The sequence below is a fragment of the Rutidosis leptorrhynchoides genome, chromosome 8, assembly GCF_046630445.1.
Source record: "Rutidosis leptorrhynchoides isolate AG116_Rl617_1_P2 chromosome 8, CSIRO_AGI_Rlap_v1, whole genome shotgun sequence".
NCBI lineage: Eukaryota > Viridiplantae > Streptophyta > Magnoliopsida > Asterales > Asteraceae > Rutidosis > Rutidosis leptorrhynchoides.
In genome coordinates this window covers 309039437-309057993 of record NC_092340.1, presented here as the reverse complement: position 1 = coordinate 309057993, position 18557 = coordinate 309039437, and the positions used below count along the sequence as shown (strand labels likewise).

The 18557-nt window shown below is 32.8% G+C and overlaps 1 protein-coding gene across 1 annotated transcript; it reads left to right on the top strand.

The window, feature by feature from the left end:
* The first annotated feature begins 502 nt into the window (after positions 1 to 502).
* LOC139864406 (secreted RxLR effector protein 161-like) lies at positions 503 to 1134 on the top strand. Its single transcript, XM_071852984.1, has 2 exons — positions 503 to 778; positions 886 to 1134. Exons 1-2 carry the CDS (start codon positions 503 to 505, stop codon positions 1132 to 1134), a joined length of 525 nt encoding a protein of 174 aa, XP_071709085.1.
* The last annotated feature ends 17423 nt before the right edge of the window (positions 1135 to 18557 follow it).

Here is an 18557-nt window from a genome sequence, read left to right as displayed (position 1 = left end):
GTCATGCTGGGACAAGAGACAAAGGTGTGCAAGTTGATTAAGTCTTTGTATGGACTTAAGCAAGCACCGAAACAATGTCATCAAAAGTTTGATGATGTTATTTTGTTTCATGGCTTTATGATCAACCAATCGGACAAGTGTGTGTATAGCAAATTTGATCAAAAGGGGAATGGTGTGATCATTTGCTTATATGTGGATGACATGTTGATCTTTGGTACGAACCAAGATCAAGTTGACAAGACCAAACAATTTTTTCATCGAAGTTTTCTATAAAGGATATGGGTGTAGCTGATGTGATTCTTGGGATAAGGATCAATCGTGGTGAGAATGGCATCACGATAACGCAATCTCATTATATTGAGAATATTCTCAAAAGGTTTAATTTTGAGGATACCTCCCGGGTTAATACTCTCATTGATCCTAATATCAAGCTTTTACCCAATACGGGTACGGCTGTATCTCAGCTAAATACTCGCAAGCTATAGGGTGTCTAATGTATGCAATGACTTGCACTAGACCGGATATTGCTTTTGCCGTGGGGAAATTGAGTAGATTTAAAAGTAACTCGGGTTCTCACCATTGGCAAGTTGTGAATAGAGTATTTAAGTATTTGAAGCTGACCAAGGACTTTAGTATCACTTATACTGAATTTCCTTCTATTCTAGAAGGATATTCAGATGCAAGTTGGATTACCAATGTAGAAGATCATTCTACTACAACTGATTGGATATTCCTACTTGGTGGAGGGGCAATTTCTGGGCTTCTAAGAAGCAAACATGTATTACAAATTCGACCATGGAGTCATAATTTGTTGCGTTGGCTGCGGCTGGAAATAAAGCTGGGTGGTTAAGGAATTTGGTATATGAGATTCCTTTGTGGCCAAAGCTCATTCCTCCGATTGGTATACATTGTGATAGTGCTCCGACGGTGGCTAAGGCTCATAGTCACATGTATAATGGAAAGTCTAGGCACCTAGGTGTTAGACACTCCATGAAGCGTGAATTAATCACGAATGGAGTGATCTCCATTGATTTTGTTAGATCGAAACAAAATCTAGCGAATCACTTGACCAAGGGATTAGCAAGGGAATTGGTGCACAAGTCGGCTATTGATGTGGGATTGAAGTCCATCTAGATCTTTCAAAGTGGGATACCCAATTCTCTTCTAGTACAACGCTAGGAGCTTGAATTCAATGAGGAAAGCCTATTTGAGAAGATTGGAACACAGGTTTTCATATAATCCCAAGGTATGTGTTCGGGCCTGTAAGATAAGGTAGGGTTGAAGCTTATAACTTCTTAATAGTTCTCTTAAAAAATTGCATTGCAGGAGCGAGATTAAATAGAGCTACCTAAGTGGACATGAAGTTGAGCTGCTTCAAGAAAGCTTTGGACTTAGTTTTCTATATGTTTGATGTACGCAGAGGTGTATATGAAATAGTTTTATATTTTACAACGAAAAACTATTAAATGTGATACAATTTTACACAAGATATTTATTTATTTATAGAATGGATATACCTAAACCTTGCTACAACACTTATAGGCAGTGTACCTAATCGTACAGTAGTGTAGTTTTTAGTAAGTCTGGTTCGTCCACAGGGAATTTTTTAAACAAAGCTTAACGCTATATTAGTTTTAATTTATAAAAATACAAATATATATAAGTAATATTATTATTAAAAAGGGGGTTTTTACCGTTTAATGACCGATTTGTCGATTTTTAAAACTTTAGTCGCAGTTAAAACCTAATGTAAAATATTAAATAAATAAAAGACTTAATTTAAAGCGTAAAGTAAATAACGATAATGAAATTGCGATAAATAAAAGTGCGATAAAATAAAATTGCGATAATTAAAAATACGATAATTTAAAGTGCAATTAAATACAATGACAATAAATAAAAGTGCGATAATTAGAAGTGCAATTAAATATAAAATAAAGGAAATTAAATATGAAATAAAATAATTATGCTTATTTAAACTTCCGTAATCATGATGTTTGACGTGTTGATTTTAGTTTTATGCCCATTGGTTAATTGTCCTTTGTCCTGGATTATTTAATATGTCCGTCTGGTTTTTGTCCATAACAGTCCATCAGTCATAAATATAAAGTGCGAGTATCCTCGTCAAATTATCCTTATACCCGAAGTCAAATATTCTAACTAATTGGGGACTTAAACTGTAACAAGGTTTTAATACTTTGTTATCAATTATGCCAAGTGTCCTTGTACATAATTTCACCCCTGTTTTAATAATTCTAGTGGCTATTAATCCATTCCCGTGTTCGGTTGAATGAACGATTATTCGTACATATAAATATCCCGCCCATCGTGTCCGATTGAGTGTATATGGTTATTTATAGGGACATCCAATTGTAAATCTTTATATTAAAATTAACAAACTATCATTTAGTTAAACAAATATAAAGCCCATTAATAGCCCATAGTCTAATTTCCACAAGTGTCGTTCTTTTGTCCAAACCCCAATTATAGTACAAAGCCCAATTACCCAATTTTAATAATTAGCCCAACATCATGATTACTTCGATTTAAATAAGCATAATAATAACTTAGCTACGAGACATTAAATTAAAAAGGTTGAACATAACTTACAATGATTAAAAATAGCGTAGCGTTACACGGACAGAATTTCGACTTACACTCTTACAACATTCGCTAACATACCCTTATTATTAGAAATTAAAATTAAAATTAAAATTAAATATATATATATATATATATATATATATATATATATATATATATATATATATATATATATACGTTTATAGAGAGATTGATAAAAGGATATATAAAACGATCAAAATGTGTTAGCTTTTATAGGCATTTTTGTCCAGGGTATCTCCGCGAGTCGCGGTCCCTTTGCACTACAAACTCCGCAAGTCGCGGAGTTCGTAAACCCAGCTCACACAAGTTTGGATCCTAGTCTGCCGACGGTTTTAATATATAAATATAATATATATAATATATATAATTAATTATATATTATATTATATTTATATACATAGTTAACTTGTAATTTTTAGTCCGTTGCGTCGATCGTTGAGAGTTGACTCTGGTCCCGGTTCCGGATTTTCGAACGTCCTTGCGTACAATTTAATATCTTGTACTTTGCGTTTTGAATCTTGTATTCTTGTAATTTTGAGACGTTTCTTATCAATAATTGGAACCTCTTTGATTGTATTTTGTACTTTTGAACTTTTTGGTCGTTTGCATCTTCAATTCGTCGAATCTCTCTTTTGTCTTCACCTTTTATTATTTAAACAAATATCACTTGTAAATAGGACAATTGCAACTAAAAGCTTGTCTTTCTTGAGGAATAATGCTATGAAATATATGTTCGTTTTTAGCATTATCAAATATTCTCACACTTGAGCGTTGCTTATCCTCAAGCAATATAGTCTTGAAATACTAGAATCACTTCTTTATTCTTCACACTTTGTACATCAGTGATTTCTATACGGCGGTATAAACAATGGTAGTAACGATGTGGTTTACAGTCTCACATGACTATAAAAATTTAGATCCATTAAGGAAATTGGATCTTTATGAAAACATTTGATCTTTTGAAAATTCATTCTAGCTTTTACCCTAGCTAAGTTTTTCGGAATAACCCTTCACCGGTGTTTGCAAATTATTTTTGTGGGTTTAGTGGGTTTCAGATTTGAAAATTTTAGCTCAAAACTTGCGGTTTTGTGTCACCCACTTGCTAACCTTGTATTGGGAAAGCAACACGTCCAGTATACTTGCTCCGTATATTACCTTTCGGTAAACTACCGTCCAGTTGTAAAGGAAAGCGTTGAACAAGCAACTGTTAAGGCAATGTCCCCTGACATGCTTTTGTTCATGGTCTAAAACGTGTCGGATGCTATTACTATCCTTTGTAGGAGCAATAGTAAAGATCATCCTATAATTTTTCTGGTCTGGCACAAGGTCCTGTCTTCGACCATGCTATGCAACCACCGTTCTTACGGTTGACACCCGATTTGGTTCAGGTGACCTAATGAATTCCAGGTGAATTCTTAGGATTTTACGTTCAATGGTAATGAACGCATTGAAAATAGGTTTTTAGAAAACAAATCGGTTTGAAATTTTGATCAAAATATTTTCTCGTTCAAGCTCAAGTTTAGATATCATTGAATTCTATGAGTTTGTAATTCTCAATCTTTAAGGTCAATCTCTAGGATTGAGTAATATCAGTCTTAAAAGCTGATTTTTGATCTTTAAGGAGATTATCCTTTCTGGGGATCTGATTCATTAGTCTTATCTAGCTAATTTGCACGGCGTCCTCCCCATTTTACAAGACAGATCCTCTCATGGTTAGGATAAGTCTGACCACTTGGCGACCCTGTTTTATGCTGAGGTCCGTGGATTTCCTGCTGATTTTAGAGATGACTTTTCTAGGTTTTTCGTCAACCTACAGCTGGTCTGGACGACAACTTCATGACCTAAATCAAGAAGCGCGTTTCTTTTTCGGAAGACTTTACTTCCTTTTAATGATGGAATTGATTCATCGTGTAGATCCATCTTTTCTTTCAAATATATTACAGTAAATTGGGTAAAACTGTTTAGTTTAGTCCAAAGCAAAAGTATCTTCAATTATTTATTACAGAAATATGTGACTTATGTTTTAAATAACTTGGTAAATTTTTCCACACTTGGCTTTTATTTTCCTTTTTATTGTCCTCTATTCAATTTTAAATGAATTCTAACATTTTGGTTTGTTTCTCAATTTATGTCCTTTCTGAGGTAACAATAATTTCGGTGTTAACACCTAGTTTTATCGTTCATAAATATGTATAAACATGATTTTGAGTTCATTTAATTGAAAATTTTGAAAATTTTTACTAGAATTGGGTAGTTAGTATATAAGACTAGGGCTGTTCTTTATTATCAGAGAGCACTAGATTCTAATACAACTACTGCTTTACTAGTATTTCTAATGGTAACCAAGTGTTTAAATAAAAATTTTTTAAAATCCGAAAGAATTTAACCCCTTCCCACACTTAAGATCTTGCAATGCCCTCATTTGCAAGAAATCAGTAACAATTTAAATTATTGAGGGTGAATAGCGTAGAAAAATGATCAAATTTTACCAAAGTTTCCAAACATATTGGCGTTTGTTTGCTGAATGATAAATGGTGCATATCATTTGTTCATTCCGTCTTGTTATTACATCACATTTATTTTTTATCTTGTCGTCAAAATTAGTTGCTTTTGCTGAACTTAGTTCCAGTCTTTGAAAATGTGTTGTTTTACCATGTTGTGTACATAAGATAAACTGCAAACATATATACATATTTTTGAAATTTGGTATATTACTCCACATTCAAAAATTATTAAAATCTAATAATAAAAGTTAGAAAATTATAAAAACTATTACAATATTAAAATAAATGTTAAATGTAGTAACATTACAAAAATAAATAAAACTAAATAAACTAGGGTTGATACTGATACCAGTAGGGGTTCCATGCATAACCGTATGTGTTATAAAATGCTTCAGCTGGGTTATAAGTAGGATACGGTGGTTGGATCTCTATAGACCAGGGAGGGAATACGGGCTTTGGAGTAGGAATATAGTTTCTACCTATATGTTGGCAATGTGCTATGATATGGTTTTGATGAACTTGCAAATCTTCAAATGCTTGATGTCTAGCATTTTCATACTCTTGTGAAGCTATAAACCTTTGCATTTCTGTCATTTCATTTCCCCCTCCCACATTACCTGGCTGTTGATTTCTTTCAACCTGTGGATGTCTTCCATTATATTGTACTGCGGCATTATTTTGCCTCTTCAAAACCTTAGCACCATGATATACATTTAAACCAATTGTATCATGGGGTTCTGGTTCTTCGATTAATAATCCCTCCTGACTTATATCCACATCGAGATACTCAGCAATTAATGTAATAAATATACCACCTCCTATTATACTGTGCGGTCTCATCCCCCTAACCATAGCCGATAAATAATAACCCAGACAATAAGGTATACTTACAGCGCTTTGTGGGTCTCGAATACACATGTGGTAAAATATATCTTGCTCATTTACCTTTTCCTTATTTTTACCTCGCTGTGTAATCGAGTTCGCTAGAAACCTGTGAATTACTCTTAACTCAGCTCTATCAATATCAAGATAAGAGTAATTTCCCCCTTTAAATCAGTGATGGCTAGTCATTTGACTCCATACACCATGCGTATCAAAATTTTCATCAATCTTTCTACCATTTAATATCAACCCTCGACAATCGGCAGATGCTAGCTCCTCAGGCGTATATATACGTAAGGCCTGAGCCATGTCTAGTAGAGACATGTGGCGCATCGAACCTCCTAACAAAAATCTAATAAAAGTTCGATCGGTTAAACTAGCTACCCGATCATTTATTTCTATACTACACAATAATTCTTCACACCATACTTTATATACAGGTCTACGCATGTTGAATAATCGTACCCAATCGTTAAAAGTAGAATTACCATACCTCTGTGTAAGTAATTCTCTAATCCGTTCGCCCAATCCTACGGCTTCTAACGGTTCCCATTCTATTACCCTAGGTACTTCAACAGCTTTAAAATGAAGAGTGTGCAAGCTCTTTTGGTATTTTGGATAATCTATCCAACGTCTGCCTAATCTCAAGTTCGGGTGCAAATCTTTCACGTGCATATCTGAAAATGTTATAACTGGATGAGGTATATCTTGTTTGTAATAGTTATCAACATCTTGTTGTTCCGCATTCTCAGGAGGAGCAATGCGAGCTTGGGATGAAGATTCACCCCTTTTAGTCTGCAAAACACATCAAACACAATTTTTGTGAATCCAAATATGCATTAGTGTCAGCAAAATCATCAATCAAAATAATTACAATGACATGTTCAATTTATATCAAACTTATGCTCATTTTCATATTTTTATCAAATCTACACTTTTTCAAATAAGCATATACGAAAATGTTCGCCAAGTTCATAAGCATTCAACTCAAATAACATGTCAAAATAATCATTATTAGCAATTAAACAAGTTTCAAATGGCATTATCTCTCAAAAATCAAGTTCATGAATTTTAGACTTGAAAAAGTCCACTTTAATTCTCAAAAATCATGTTTAGGCTCAAAGTTTGGATCATTTAACTACCTAAATATGTTACACTACTTAATTTAGCAATAATTTATGACAAAAATCGGCCATAACCTGTTTATATCAAAAAGCCCCAATTTTGCTCAAGAACACAAACCCTAGATTACTCAAAATTTGAAGTTTAAGGCTTCTAATCATGTTAAATAGCATCACTCTAGTTATACAAGCATAATACATAAGCAATTTAAGCATAATTACACTAAAAAGCATCAAAATTGAATTGGGTATAAAATTGCTCAAGAACACTAAATTTTCGGATTAAAGGGTGTTTTGGTGTAGAAATTTACCGTTTTCCTTGAGTAATTCCTTGATAGCATTCTTCTCAACATGATTTTGTGAAAGATTTGATGAAAAATGGTCAAAAATTGCGAATTTGGGAGGCTTTTTTTTTCGGGTTTTTTCGGCAGTATTTTGGGTGTGGGATGTTGGGGACTGATCTGTTTTTTTGCGTTTTATTTTTTTTCTGGAACTTGCAAACTCCGTGACTTGCGGTGTTTCCCTATTACAAACTCCGCGAGTCGCGGCGTTTATTTTTTTTTAAAATCTTTAACTTATAAAACAAATATTAATTAATTTTAAAAATTTGTTTCCCTTGTTATTTAGGACGAGGTCGTTTCGGATCGATGTCCTAGTCCGTCCCTCGACAAAATTTTAAAATTTGTCTATTTAAAGCGCGGTTTTAAAAGCAAAAATTTTTGGGTTTTTTAATGTTTTTGGCATACTTTAATTCAATAAGATTAAAAATAATGAAAATAAAAGTTCTCGTCCCTCCCTCGGGTAAAGCAATTTCGGTTCAACGACCTAGTCTTCAACTTACGATAAATTTTAAAAATCATATTTTTAACTTAGCGAAATAAAGTAAATTTTTGTTTTTAAATTCACACCAAACTTAAATTTAAAATGCATAAAATTAAAAAAATTCACACCAAACTTAATTAAAAATTCATATTATAAATTCACACCAAACTTAAATTATATTTTTGTTTTTATACATACAAACTTATATTAAAAATATTAATTTTCCAAATATTTACAATTTTAAAAGTTTACAATATTTATTTAATATTAATTTATTAATTTTTTAAAAACATGGTAAAAATAAAATTAAAAATCTTTTTGGCTTTTATCCCACTTTAATCAATCAAATATTATCAAAAATATGCGCCCCTCTTTTCGGTAAAGTAATTTCGGTTCCATGACCTAATTTAACTCATGACAGATTTTTGAAATATTTTGGGTTGATTGATTAAAGATATTTATACCTTAAGAATAAACGTTAAATTTCGCAGTGATGTAATAAATTTTTGTATGATATCAATAATTTCGGTCGCAAGACCTAATTTCATCGAATACCAATTTAATACTTTATAGCGAACAAATTAGCGTTTATTATCAAAAGGTTAAAAATAAAAATAAAAATAAAAACTGTACAAACTTACCTGTGAAATATATTTCTTAGTGATATGCTCTAGCCCACTCATAAGATAGTTGGACTAATTGGTTTTCTATTGCAACATAGGCGTAACCTCGAGCATTTAATGTTTTTTCTTCTAAACATATGAACGGTCCATCTCTGCATAAAGTAACAAATTCGGTGTTTGAATAAGTTTGATTATTTAAACATTTACCTTCGTGTGACCATTTTCCGCATTTGTGACATCTTTCAAGGTGTCGTGCTCTTCTTTTCGCTGCGGATTTTGATTTTCCTTTACCAAATTGTAACTTATTATCTTCGCATCTGGATTCTTTTCTTACTCCGTCCAATTTTTCTCTGATTACTGATACCAGTTCACTCGGTAGTGTGTCATTATTACGTTTAGTGATCAAAGCGTGTAGCATTAGACCATGGTTTAGTTCACAGGAAGTCTTCATTTCGTAAAAACCTAAAAACAATAAAAATTCAGAATGGGGGGAGAAGACTAGTTCTTTAGGGTCTGCTAGGGAAAGACCATTCGGGTTCCATTTTCGAGAACTACACGAAAACAGAAAATTTAACTCTAACAGAAATACATATTATCCTTTAAAGACTTGATTCTCCCCACACTTAGTTAGCTGTGGTATCGAAATTGTGATTAACTTCGTTGTCGACTTCCATCGGACTATCTATGTAGTGTTTAACTCTGTGACCATTAACCTTAAATTCAATCACATTTGAATTTATTAATTCTGCTGTTCCGTATGGAAAAACTCTTTTGACTATGAATGGTCCAGACCATCTTGATTTCAATTTTCCAGGAAATAGCTTGAATCGTGAATTGAAAAGAAGAACTCTGTCTCCTTCTTTAAATTCTTTTGAACTTCTGATTCTTTTATCATGCCATTTCTTCGTTCTTTCTTTATAGATTAACGAATTTTCGTATGCTTCATGTCTTAATTCTTCTAATGCATTTAATTGACTTAACCGTAGACGTCCAGCTTCATGTAAATCAAGATTGCATGTCTTCAAAGCCCAAAATGCTTTGTGTTCAATTTCTACTGGAAGATGACATGCTTTTCCGTAAACGAGTTTAAAAGGTGTGGTTCCAATTGGAGTTTTGTAGGCTGTTCTAAAAGCCCAGAGTGCATCCTCCAATTTTATGGACCATTCCTTCGGATTTGATCCTACGGTTTTCTCTAGAATACGTTTTAAAGCTAGGTTGGTATTTTCAACTTGTCCACTCATCTGTGGATGATATGCGGTGGAGATTTTATGAGTTACTCCATATCTTTTAAGAACTTTCTCAAGTTGATTATTACAGAAATGAGTTCCCCGATCACTTATTAAAGCTTTCGGTGTTCCAAACCTTGCAAAAAGACGTTTTAAAAAGTTGACTACAACTCGTGCATCGTTAGTTGGGAGAGCTTGTGCTTCCGCCCATTTAGATACATAATCAATGGCTACGAGAATATAGAGATTATTATGAGATTTTGGAAATGAACCCATAAAGTCAATACCCCAAATGTCAAATACTTCACATACTTGAATGACATTTTGTGGCATTTCATCACGTTGACTTATTTTTCCGGCCCTTTGATAAGCATCACAGGATTTGCAAAGAAGGTGTGCGTCTTTGTAAATTGTAGGCCAATAGAATCCAGCATCATAAACTTTTCTTGCTGTTAGTTGAGGCCCATAATGCCCTCCTGTTGGTCCTGTGTGACAATGGTTTAAGATTTTACTAGCTTCATATCCGAATATACATCGGCGTATTATTCCATCGGGACAACTTTTAAACAAATGTGGATCTTCCCAGAAATAGTGTTTTATATCACTGAAGAATTTCTTTCGTTTTTGGTACGACAATCCTTTTTCAAGGAATCCACATACTAAGTAGTTTGCATAGTCTGCAAACCATGGAATTTCATTATAATCTATCTTCAATAGATATTCATCTGGAAAGTTGTCTTGTATGGCCGATTCATTTAGAACTTCTAATTCGGGATTTTCAAGACGAGAAAGATGATCAGCGGCGAGATTTTCTGCTCCTCTTTTATCTCGGATTTCAATATCGAACTCTTGTAAGAGTAAGATCCAACGGATTAATCGTGGTTTAGCATCTTGTTTCGAAAATAGGTATCTAAGAGCAGAATGGTCGGTATAGACCACCGTTTTAGCTAGAACGAGATATGAACGAAATTTGTCAAAAGCAAAGACAATAGCAAGGAGTTCTTTTTCAGTAGTTGTGTAATTTGTTTGTGCTCCTTGTAACGTCTTACTAGCATAATAAATAGGTTGAAATCGTTTTTCAATCCTTTGTCCTAAAACGGCTCCCATTGCAAAATCACTTGCATCGCACATAAGTTCAAACGGTAGATTCCAATTTGGAGTTATCATGATCGGTGCATTAGTGAGTTTCTCTTTAAGAATATTAAAAGATTTGATACATTCCTCTGAAAAGATGAATGGAGCATCCTTTTCTAGGAGTTTATTCATAGGAGTGGCAATTTTAGAAAAATCTTTTATGAAACGTCGGTAAAAATCGGCATGCCCTAGAAAACTCCTAACTCCTCTAACATTGGTGGGATGTGGAAGTTTAGCAATTACATCTACTTTAGCTCTATCCACTTCAATTCCTTCCTTTGAAATTTTATGTCCAAGAACGATGCCTTCTTTAACCATGAAATGGCATTTCTCCCAATTAAGTACTAGATTTGATTGTTCGCATCTAATAAGCATTCGTTCAAGATTAACTAGACATGATTCAAATGTATCACTGAAGACTGAAAAGTCATCCATGTAAACTTCCATACATTCTTCTATCATGTCGTGAAAAATCGCCATCATGCACCTTTGAAAGGTTGCAGGGGCGTTGCAAAGTCCAAATGGCATGCGTTTGTTAGCAAAAGTACCATAAGGGCACGTGAATGTGGTTTTTTCTTGGTCATCGGGTGCTATTGGAATTTGAAAGTATCCGAAAAATCCATCAAGAAAACAATAGTAACTATTTCCATCTAATCTTTCCAACATTTGATCAATGAAAGGTAAGGAAAAGTGATCTTTTCTGGTGGCGTCATTTAATTTTCTATAATCAATACATACACGCCATCCTGTTACAGTCCTAGTTGGAATAAGCTCATTTTTCTCATTTGTAATGACAGTCATGCCACCCTTCTTAGGCACGCATTGAACTGGGCTTACCCATGGACTATCAGAGATTGGATAAATTAAACCTGCATCTAGCAGTTTAATAATTTCTTTCTTAACTACATCTTGTATATTAGGATTTAGTCTTCGTTGGCGTTGCACATACGTTTTATGACCTTCTTCATAAGGATTTTATGTGTACAATACGAAGGACTTATTCCTTTAATATCATGAATTTTCCATGCAATGGCTGGTTTATGAGCTTTTAACACAGAAATGAGTTGAGATTTTTCATTTTCAGTAAGAGAAGACGATATTATTACAGGTAATTCAGATTCACCATGTAAATAAGCGTATTCCAAATGGTTTGGAAGTGGCTTTAACTCTAATTTTGGTGGTTCTTCTATCAATGATTTATATCGATATCTGTCTTCTTCTTTTAGCATTTGAATTTCTTCTGTTGTTGGTTCATATCCATTAGCTATTAGTGTAGCTAACATTTCAGTTTCATCAATTGGTTCAGTTCCTTCTTCTAAAGAACATTCTCCTGTTCCTTGTAATTCTGGAAATTCTTCTAACAATTCTGCATGTGAATCTATAGTTTGAATATAATAACATGTATCATCTGCAGATTGTGGTTGTTGCATAGCTCTATCAACTGAAAAGGTAACACTCTCGTCCTCTATACTTAGGGTCAGTTTCTTACCAAACACGTCTATCATTGCTTTAGCCGTGTTTAAGAATGGTCTTCCTAATATGAGAGGAACTTGAGAATCTTCTTCCATGTCCAGAACAACAAAATCTACTGGAAATACTAAAGTACCAACTTTAACTAGCATGTTCTCCATTATCCCTCTAGGATATTTTATTGATCGATCGTCTAGTTGTATGCTTATTCTAGTTGGTTTCAATTCTCCAAGGTCTAGTTTAGCGTATAGTGAATACGACATTAAATTTATACTAGCACCTAAGTCTGCCAATGCTTCTATTGAACTAAGACTACCCAGAAAACATGGAATTGTGAAACTTCCTGGATCTGATAGTTTTTCTGGTATCTTATTCAACAACACTGCTGAACAATTAGCATTCATAGTAACAGCCGAGAGTTCTTCCATTTTCTTTCTATTTGTGATCAGATCTTTCAGAAATTTAGCATATCTAGGCATTCCTGAAATCACATCAATGAAAGGAAGATTTACATTTATCTGTTTAAACATATTCAAGAATTTGGATTGCTCGGCTTCAAGTTTATCTTTTTTCATTTTACTCGGGTAAGGAAGTGGTGGTTGGTATGGTTTAACATAAGGTTTAGCTTTAACTGTGTTATCTGCATTAACCTTTTCAACTACCAGTTCTGTTTCCTTATCTTGTTCAGGTTGTGGTTCTTGTGGAGTAGGAATAGCGTCATCAGAAATTACAGGTATTTCAGGTGGGTTAAGTGTAATACCACTTCTTGTGGTAATGGCTTTAGCTGTTTCATTCCGGGAGTTAGCATTTGTATCACTAGGTAAACTTCCCGGTTTTCTTTCACCTATTAACCTTGCTAGGTTACTTACTTCTTGTTCCAAGTTTTGAATAGAAGCTTGTTGATTTCTAAAGGCTTGAGCATTTTGTTCATTGGTTTGTTTTTGAGATGTGAAAAACTGTGTTTGAGTTTCAACTAGCTTCGTCATCATATCTTCTAAATTCGGCTTTTTATCATCGGTTTGTGGTTTGTTTTGAAAATTAGGTCTTTGCTGATTGTAAGTATTATTGGATACTTGTTGATTGTTAGGACCTTGTTGGTTGTTGTATGGAATATTTCGGTTATAATTCTGGTTTTGATTGTAAATCGGTCTTGGCGGTTGATTATTCTGATAATTATTTCCAGGCCTTTGGTTTATGTATGAAACATTCTCTCTTTGTTTCATTGTTAGTTCAATACTGAGACAATCTTTTTTCAAAAGTGGTCCTCCACACTGCTCACAACTAATTCATATTGAGTGTATATCCTTAGTCATCTTTTCCATTCGTCTCTCGACATCATCTATCTTTACGGAAATGGAATCTAAGTCATGGCTAGAATCGGCTCTAGCTGCTTTAGATGATCTAACGATATCTTTTTCTTGGTGCCACTCATGTGAGTGGGAAGCAGTGTTATCAATAATTTTGTAAGCATCAGTTTCGGTTTTCTTCATAATAGAACCAACAGCTGCTATATCGATGTATTTCCTTGTAGTGATGTCGCATCCTTGGTAGAATATTTGTACTATTTTACAAGTGTCTAAACCATGTTGCGGACATCCTCTTAATAACTTTCCAAATCTAGTCCACGCCTCATATAGAGTTTCATTCGGTTTCTGTGTGAACGTAACAATTTCTCCTTGAAGTCTTACGGCTTTAGATGCCGGAAAGAATTGTTTAAGAAATTTTTCAACTAAAACATCCCATGTATCGATCGCCCCTTCAGGTAACGATTCCAACCAATCTTTGGCTTCTCCCTTTAAAGTCCAGGGAAATAACATGAGATATATCTGTTCATCCTCAACTTCTCTTATTTTAAATAGTGTGCAGATCCTATTAAAGGTATGAAGATGTTCATTTGGATCTTCCTTCGGCGCACCACTAAATTGGCATTGATTAGTTACCATGTGTAGAATTTGTCCTTTGATTTCATAATCTGGCGCATTAATGTCTGGATGAGTAATTGCGTGACCTTGGCCAGTGCGTTTAGCTCTCATTCGGTCTTCCATACTTAGAGGTTCCAGATTTTCCATGATTGAATTTGTTGAATCTGAATCACTAGAGGATTCTGATTTAATGGTTCGTTCCTCAACAATCTCTGCTTAAATGATTGGTGGTTCCGGAGGAAAAATTAATGGTTCAGGATCTATGAATCGTCCCTGAATATTCTCCGGATTCTCAATTGTGAGGTCGGGTTCAAAAAATAGATTATCGGAAATTTGAATTGGAGTACTTGGTCGACTGGATGACGATTCTAAAGAAAAATCAACGGCGACAATATTTGCTAGATGTCTTGATCTGGTTACAGGTGGTGAACGTATAAAAGGTGGTGAACGTCTTGCTCGGTGCATTCACTGAATGTCCTATTAGTTTTTAAAAAGGAAAGAAAAATTAAATAAGTTATCCAATTAATAGACTTTTCTGATTTTGCCCACGTTTCGAATAGCCAAAAGATGCAGCAGAGGGGCAGGATTCGTTTGGTCTCAATATAATTGAGTACTGTTTAGCTCCAATAACCCGGTCCACGTACAAATCCAACTATTACTACAAACCAGAAAATTTTGATGTCTATCAATTTAACCACTTAAAATAAATTTTCGTAATTTAAAGAAATATAGAGAAGAAGTAGAATAAAAATCTATGTCCTAAAACTAGAATGGCGAGAAATAAGAAAGAAAAAAAAGCGCGTCGAAAAAGGTCGAAAAAGAAAAGGGTTGAAAAATAAAAGGCGTCGAAAAATAAGAAAGAAAAAAAAAATGACTTATAGAACTTTAAAACACTCGACTAACCCAACCTTATTATTATCACTAACTTAAAATTAAAATTGCAAATTGAGATTACTAATTGGAGTGATAATTGATACATAGGTAAAAGGCGTCGAAAAATAAAAATAAGAAAGTAGTGCTTCAAAACTTAAAAAGGAACTAAAAACTAAAAATTAAAAGTTGCGTCTAAAAATGATAAAGCTTACAAGAAAAACTATATCCCAAATGGCAATATCTTAAAAAGGTACAAAAACTTAAAAAGGCGTCGCAAAATTCTAAAGCACCTAAATCTTAGTCTAAAGAGAAAGCACTTAAGGGATTTTACGGAAAAGCTTAAAAATCTAGAAGTAAAAAATAACTATGGCAAAAACTATGGATTAAAACTAAATATGAGCGAAAAATACAAAAAATTACGCTAAAACAATTAAAAAGGGACAAAATATAAAAATATACTAAAAGTTGTAAAAAGTACAATTTTTATAAAAATATTATTTTTATATTATTTATTTATTAAAACTATTAATTTTACAATTTAATTAAACTAATTAAACTAAATATATAAAATAATTAAAACTAAACTAAATTAATTAATTAACAAAACCTAATTAGGGTTTTTAAATAAATAATAATAATAATTACACGTAATTAATGCAGAATTAGGGCTTCTGCTCGTGTCAGGGTGGCTCCGCGAGTTGCGGTGCCACGTACCAGAAAATCCCGCGAGTCGCGGAGGTTAAAATTTTAAATGCACAAATATCGTTCGATAGGTTCTGTAGTTTTTTTTAAATTATATTTTATATATTTTTCTATTTTCAATAATTATATAAAATATAATAAATAAAAACTTATATTTTAAAACTAAAATAAAAAAATAGAAATACTTTATAATTTTATAAATAAAAATCTTAAAAATAGATTTATATATATATTTTTTTTCTTTTTCGGTTTTTAAATTTTTATATTTTTTTAATATTTAAAATGTATTTTTACAAAAACTAAATAAAACTTAATAAAAATTCTCTTTTTTTTTTTATGTGTGTGGCGTTTCGCTTCGTCGTTCCCCGGCAGCGGCGCCAAAAATACTTGATGTACGCAGAGGTGTATATGAATTAGCTTTATATTTTACAACGAAAAACTATTAAATGTGATACAATTTTACACAAGATATTTATTTATTTATAGAATGGATATACTTAAACCTTGCTACAATACTTATAGGCAGTGTACCTAATCGTACAGTAGTGTAGTTTTTAGTAAGTCCGGTTCGTCCACAGGGAATCTTTTAAACAAAGCTTAACGCTATATTAGTTTTAATTTATAAAAATACAAATATATATATAAGTAATATTATTATTATAAAAGGGGGTTTTTACCGTTTAATGACCGGTTTGTCGATTTTTAAAACTTTAGTCGCAGTTAAAACCTAATGTAAAATATTAAATAAATAAAAGACTTAATTTAAAGCGTAAAGTAAATAACGATAATGAAATTGCGATAAATAAAATTGCGATAATTAAAAATACGATAATTAAAAGTGCAATTAAATACAGTGACAATAAATAAAAGTGCGATAATTAGAAGTGCAATTAAATATAAAATAAAGGAAATTAAATATGAAATAAAATAATTATGCTTATTTAAACTTCCGTAATCATGATGTTTGACGTGTTGATTTTAGTTTTATGCCCATGGGTTAATTGTCCTTTGTCCTAAATTATTTAATATGTCCGTCTGGTTTTTGTCCATAACAGTCCATCAGTCATAAATATAAAGTGCGAGTATCCTCGTCAAATTATCCTTATACCCGAAGTTAAATATTCCAACTAATTGGGGACTTAAAATGTAACAAGGTTTTAATACTTTGTTATCAATTATGCCAAGTGTCCTTGTACATAATTTCACCCCTTTTTTAATAATTCTAGTGGCTATTAATCCATTCCCGTGTCCGGTTAAATGAACGATTATTCGTACATATAAATATCCCGCCCATCGTGTCCGATTGAGTGTATATGGTTATTTATAGGGACGTCCAATTGTAAATCTTTATATTAAAATTAACAAACTATCATTTAGTTAAACAAATATAAAGTCCATTAATAGCCCATAGTCTAATTTCCACAAGTGTCCTTCTTTTATCCAAACCCCAATTATAGTACAAAGCCCAATTACCTAATTTTAATAATTAGCCCAACATCATGATTACTTCGATTTAAATAAGCATAATAATAACTTAGCTACGAGACATTAAATTAAAAAGGTTGAACATAACTTACAATGATTAAAAATAGCGTAGCGTTACACGGACAGAATTTCGACTTACACCCTTACAACATTCGCTAACATACCCTTATTATTAGAAATTAAAATTAATATATATATATATATATATATATATATATATATATATATACACGTTTATAGAGAGATTGATAAAAGGATATATAAAACGATCAAAATGCGTTAGCTTTTATAGGCATTTTTGTCCAGGGTATCTCCGCGAGTCGCGGTCCCTTTGCACTAAAAACTCCGCAAGTCGCGGAGTTCGTAAACCCAGCTCACACAAGTTTGGATCCTAGTCTGCCGACGGTTTTAATATATAAATATAATATATATATAATTTATATAATTAATTATATATTATATTATATTTATGTACATAGTTAACTTGTAATTTTTAGTCCGTTGCGTCTAGCATTGAGAGTTGACTCTGGTCCCGGTTCCGGATTTTTGAACGTCCTTGCGTACAATTTAATATCTTGTACTTTGCGTTTTGAATCTTGTATTCTTGTAATTTTGAGATGTTTCTTATCAATAATTGGAACCTCTTTGATTGTATTTTGTACTTTTGAGCTTTTTGGTCGTTTGCGTCTTCAATTCGTCGAATCTGTCTTTTGTCTTCACCTTTTATTATTTAAACGAATATCACTTGTAAATAGGACAATTGCAACTAAAAGCTTGTCTTTCTTGAGGAATAATGCTATGAAATATATGTTCGTTTTTAGCATTATCAATGTTCATGAATGGATTGGGACATATGGCTCCTAATAGTGTCAAGTTGTATTGTAGATAGTATGAAACTTGTGTGTATGTTATCGTCAGGTTTTCAAATGAATTGAAGGGTTCAAACTATTAGAGCACCCTAATTTGCGAATTCTTGACATGTGTAATATACTATGTGTAAATTCAATCCATGTGACATTTACACTTATGCATTAGTATTCTGTTTGTTGGAATTTTAGTAATCAAGGATCATACTAAAATGGGGGGGGGGGGGGATTTGCTGGTGATTTTAGCATGATCCAACGTCATTTTAGTTAATTAGATTGCTAAGTTGAAAGTGATCAAACCT

What these genes read in the sequence shown, in the direction of transcription:
- LOC139864406 (XM_071852984.1), top strand. Translation starts at nt 503, where the DNA reads ATGACTTGCACTAGACCGGATATTGCTTTTGCCGTGGGGAAATTGAGT. An exon ending in GGCTTCTAAGAAGCAAACAT is followed by an intron (nt 779 to 885) that starts GTATTACAAATT and finishes TTGTGGCCAAAG; the next exon opens with CTCATTCCTCCGATTGGTAT.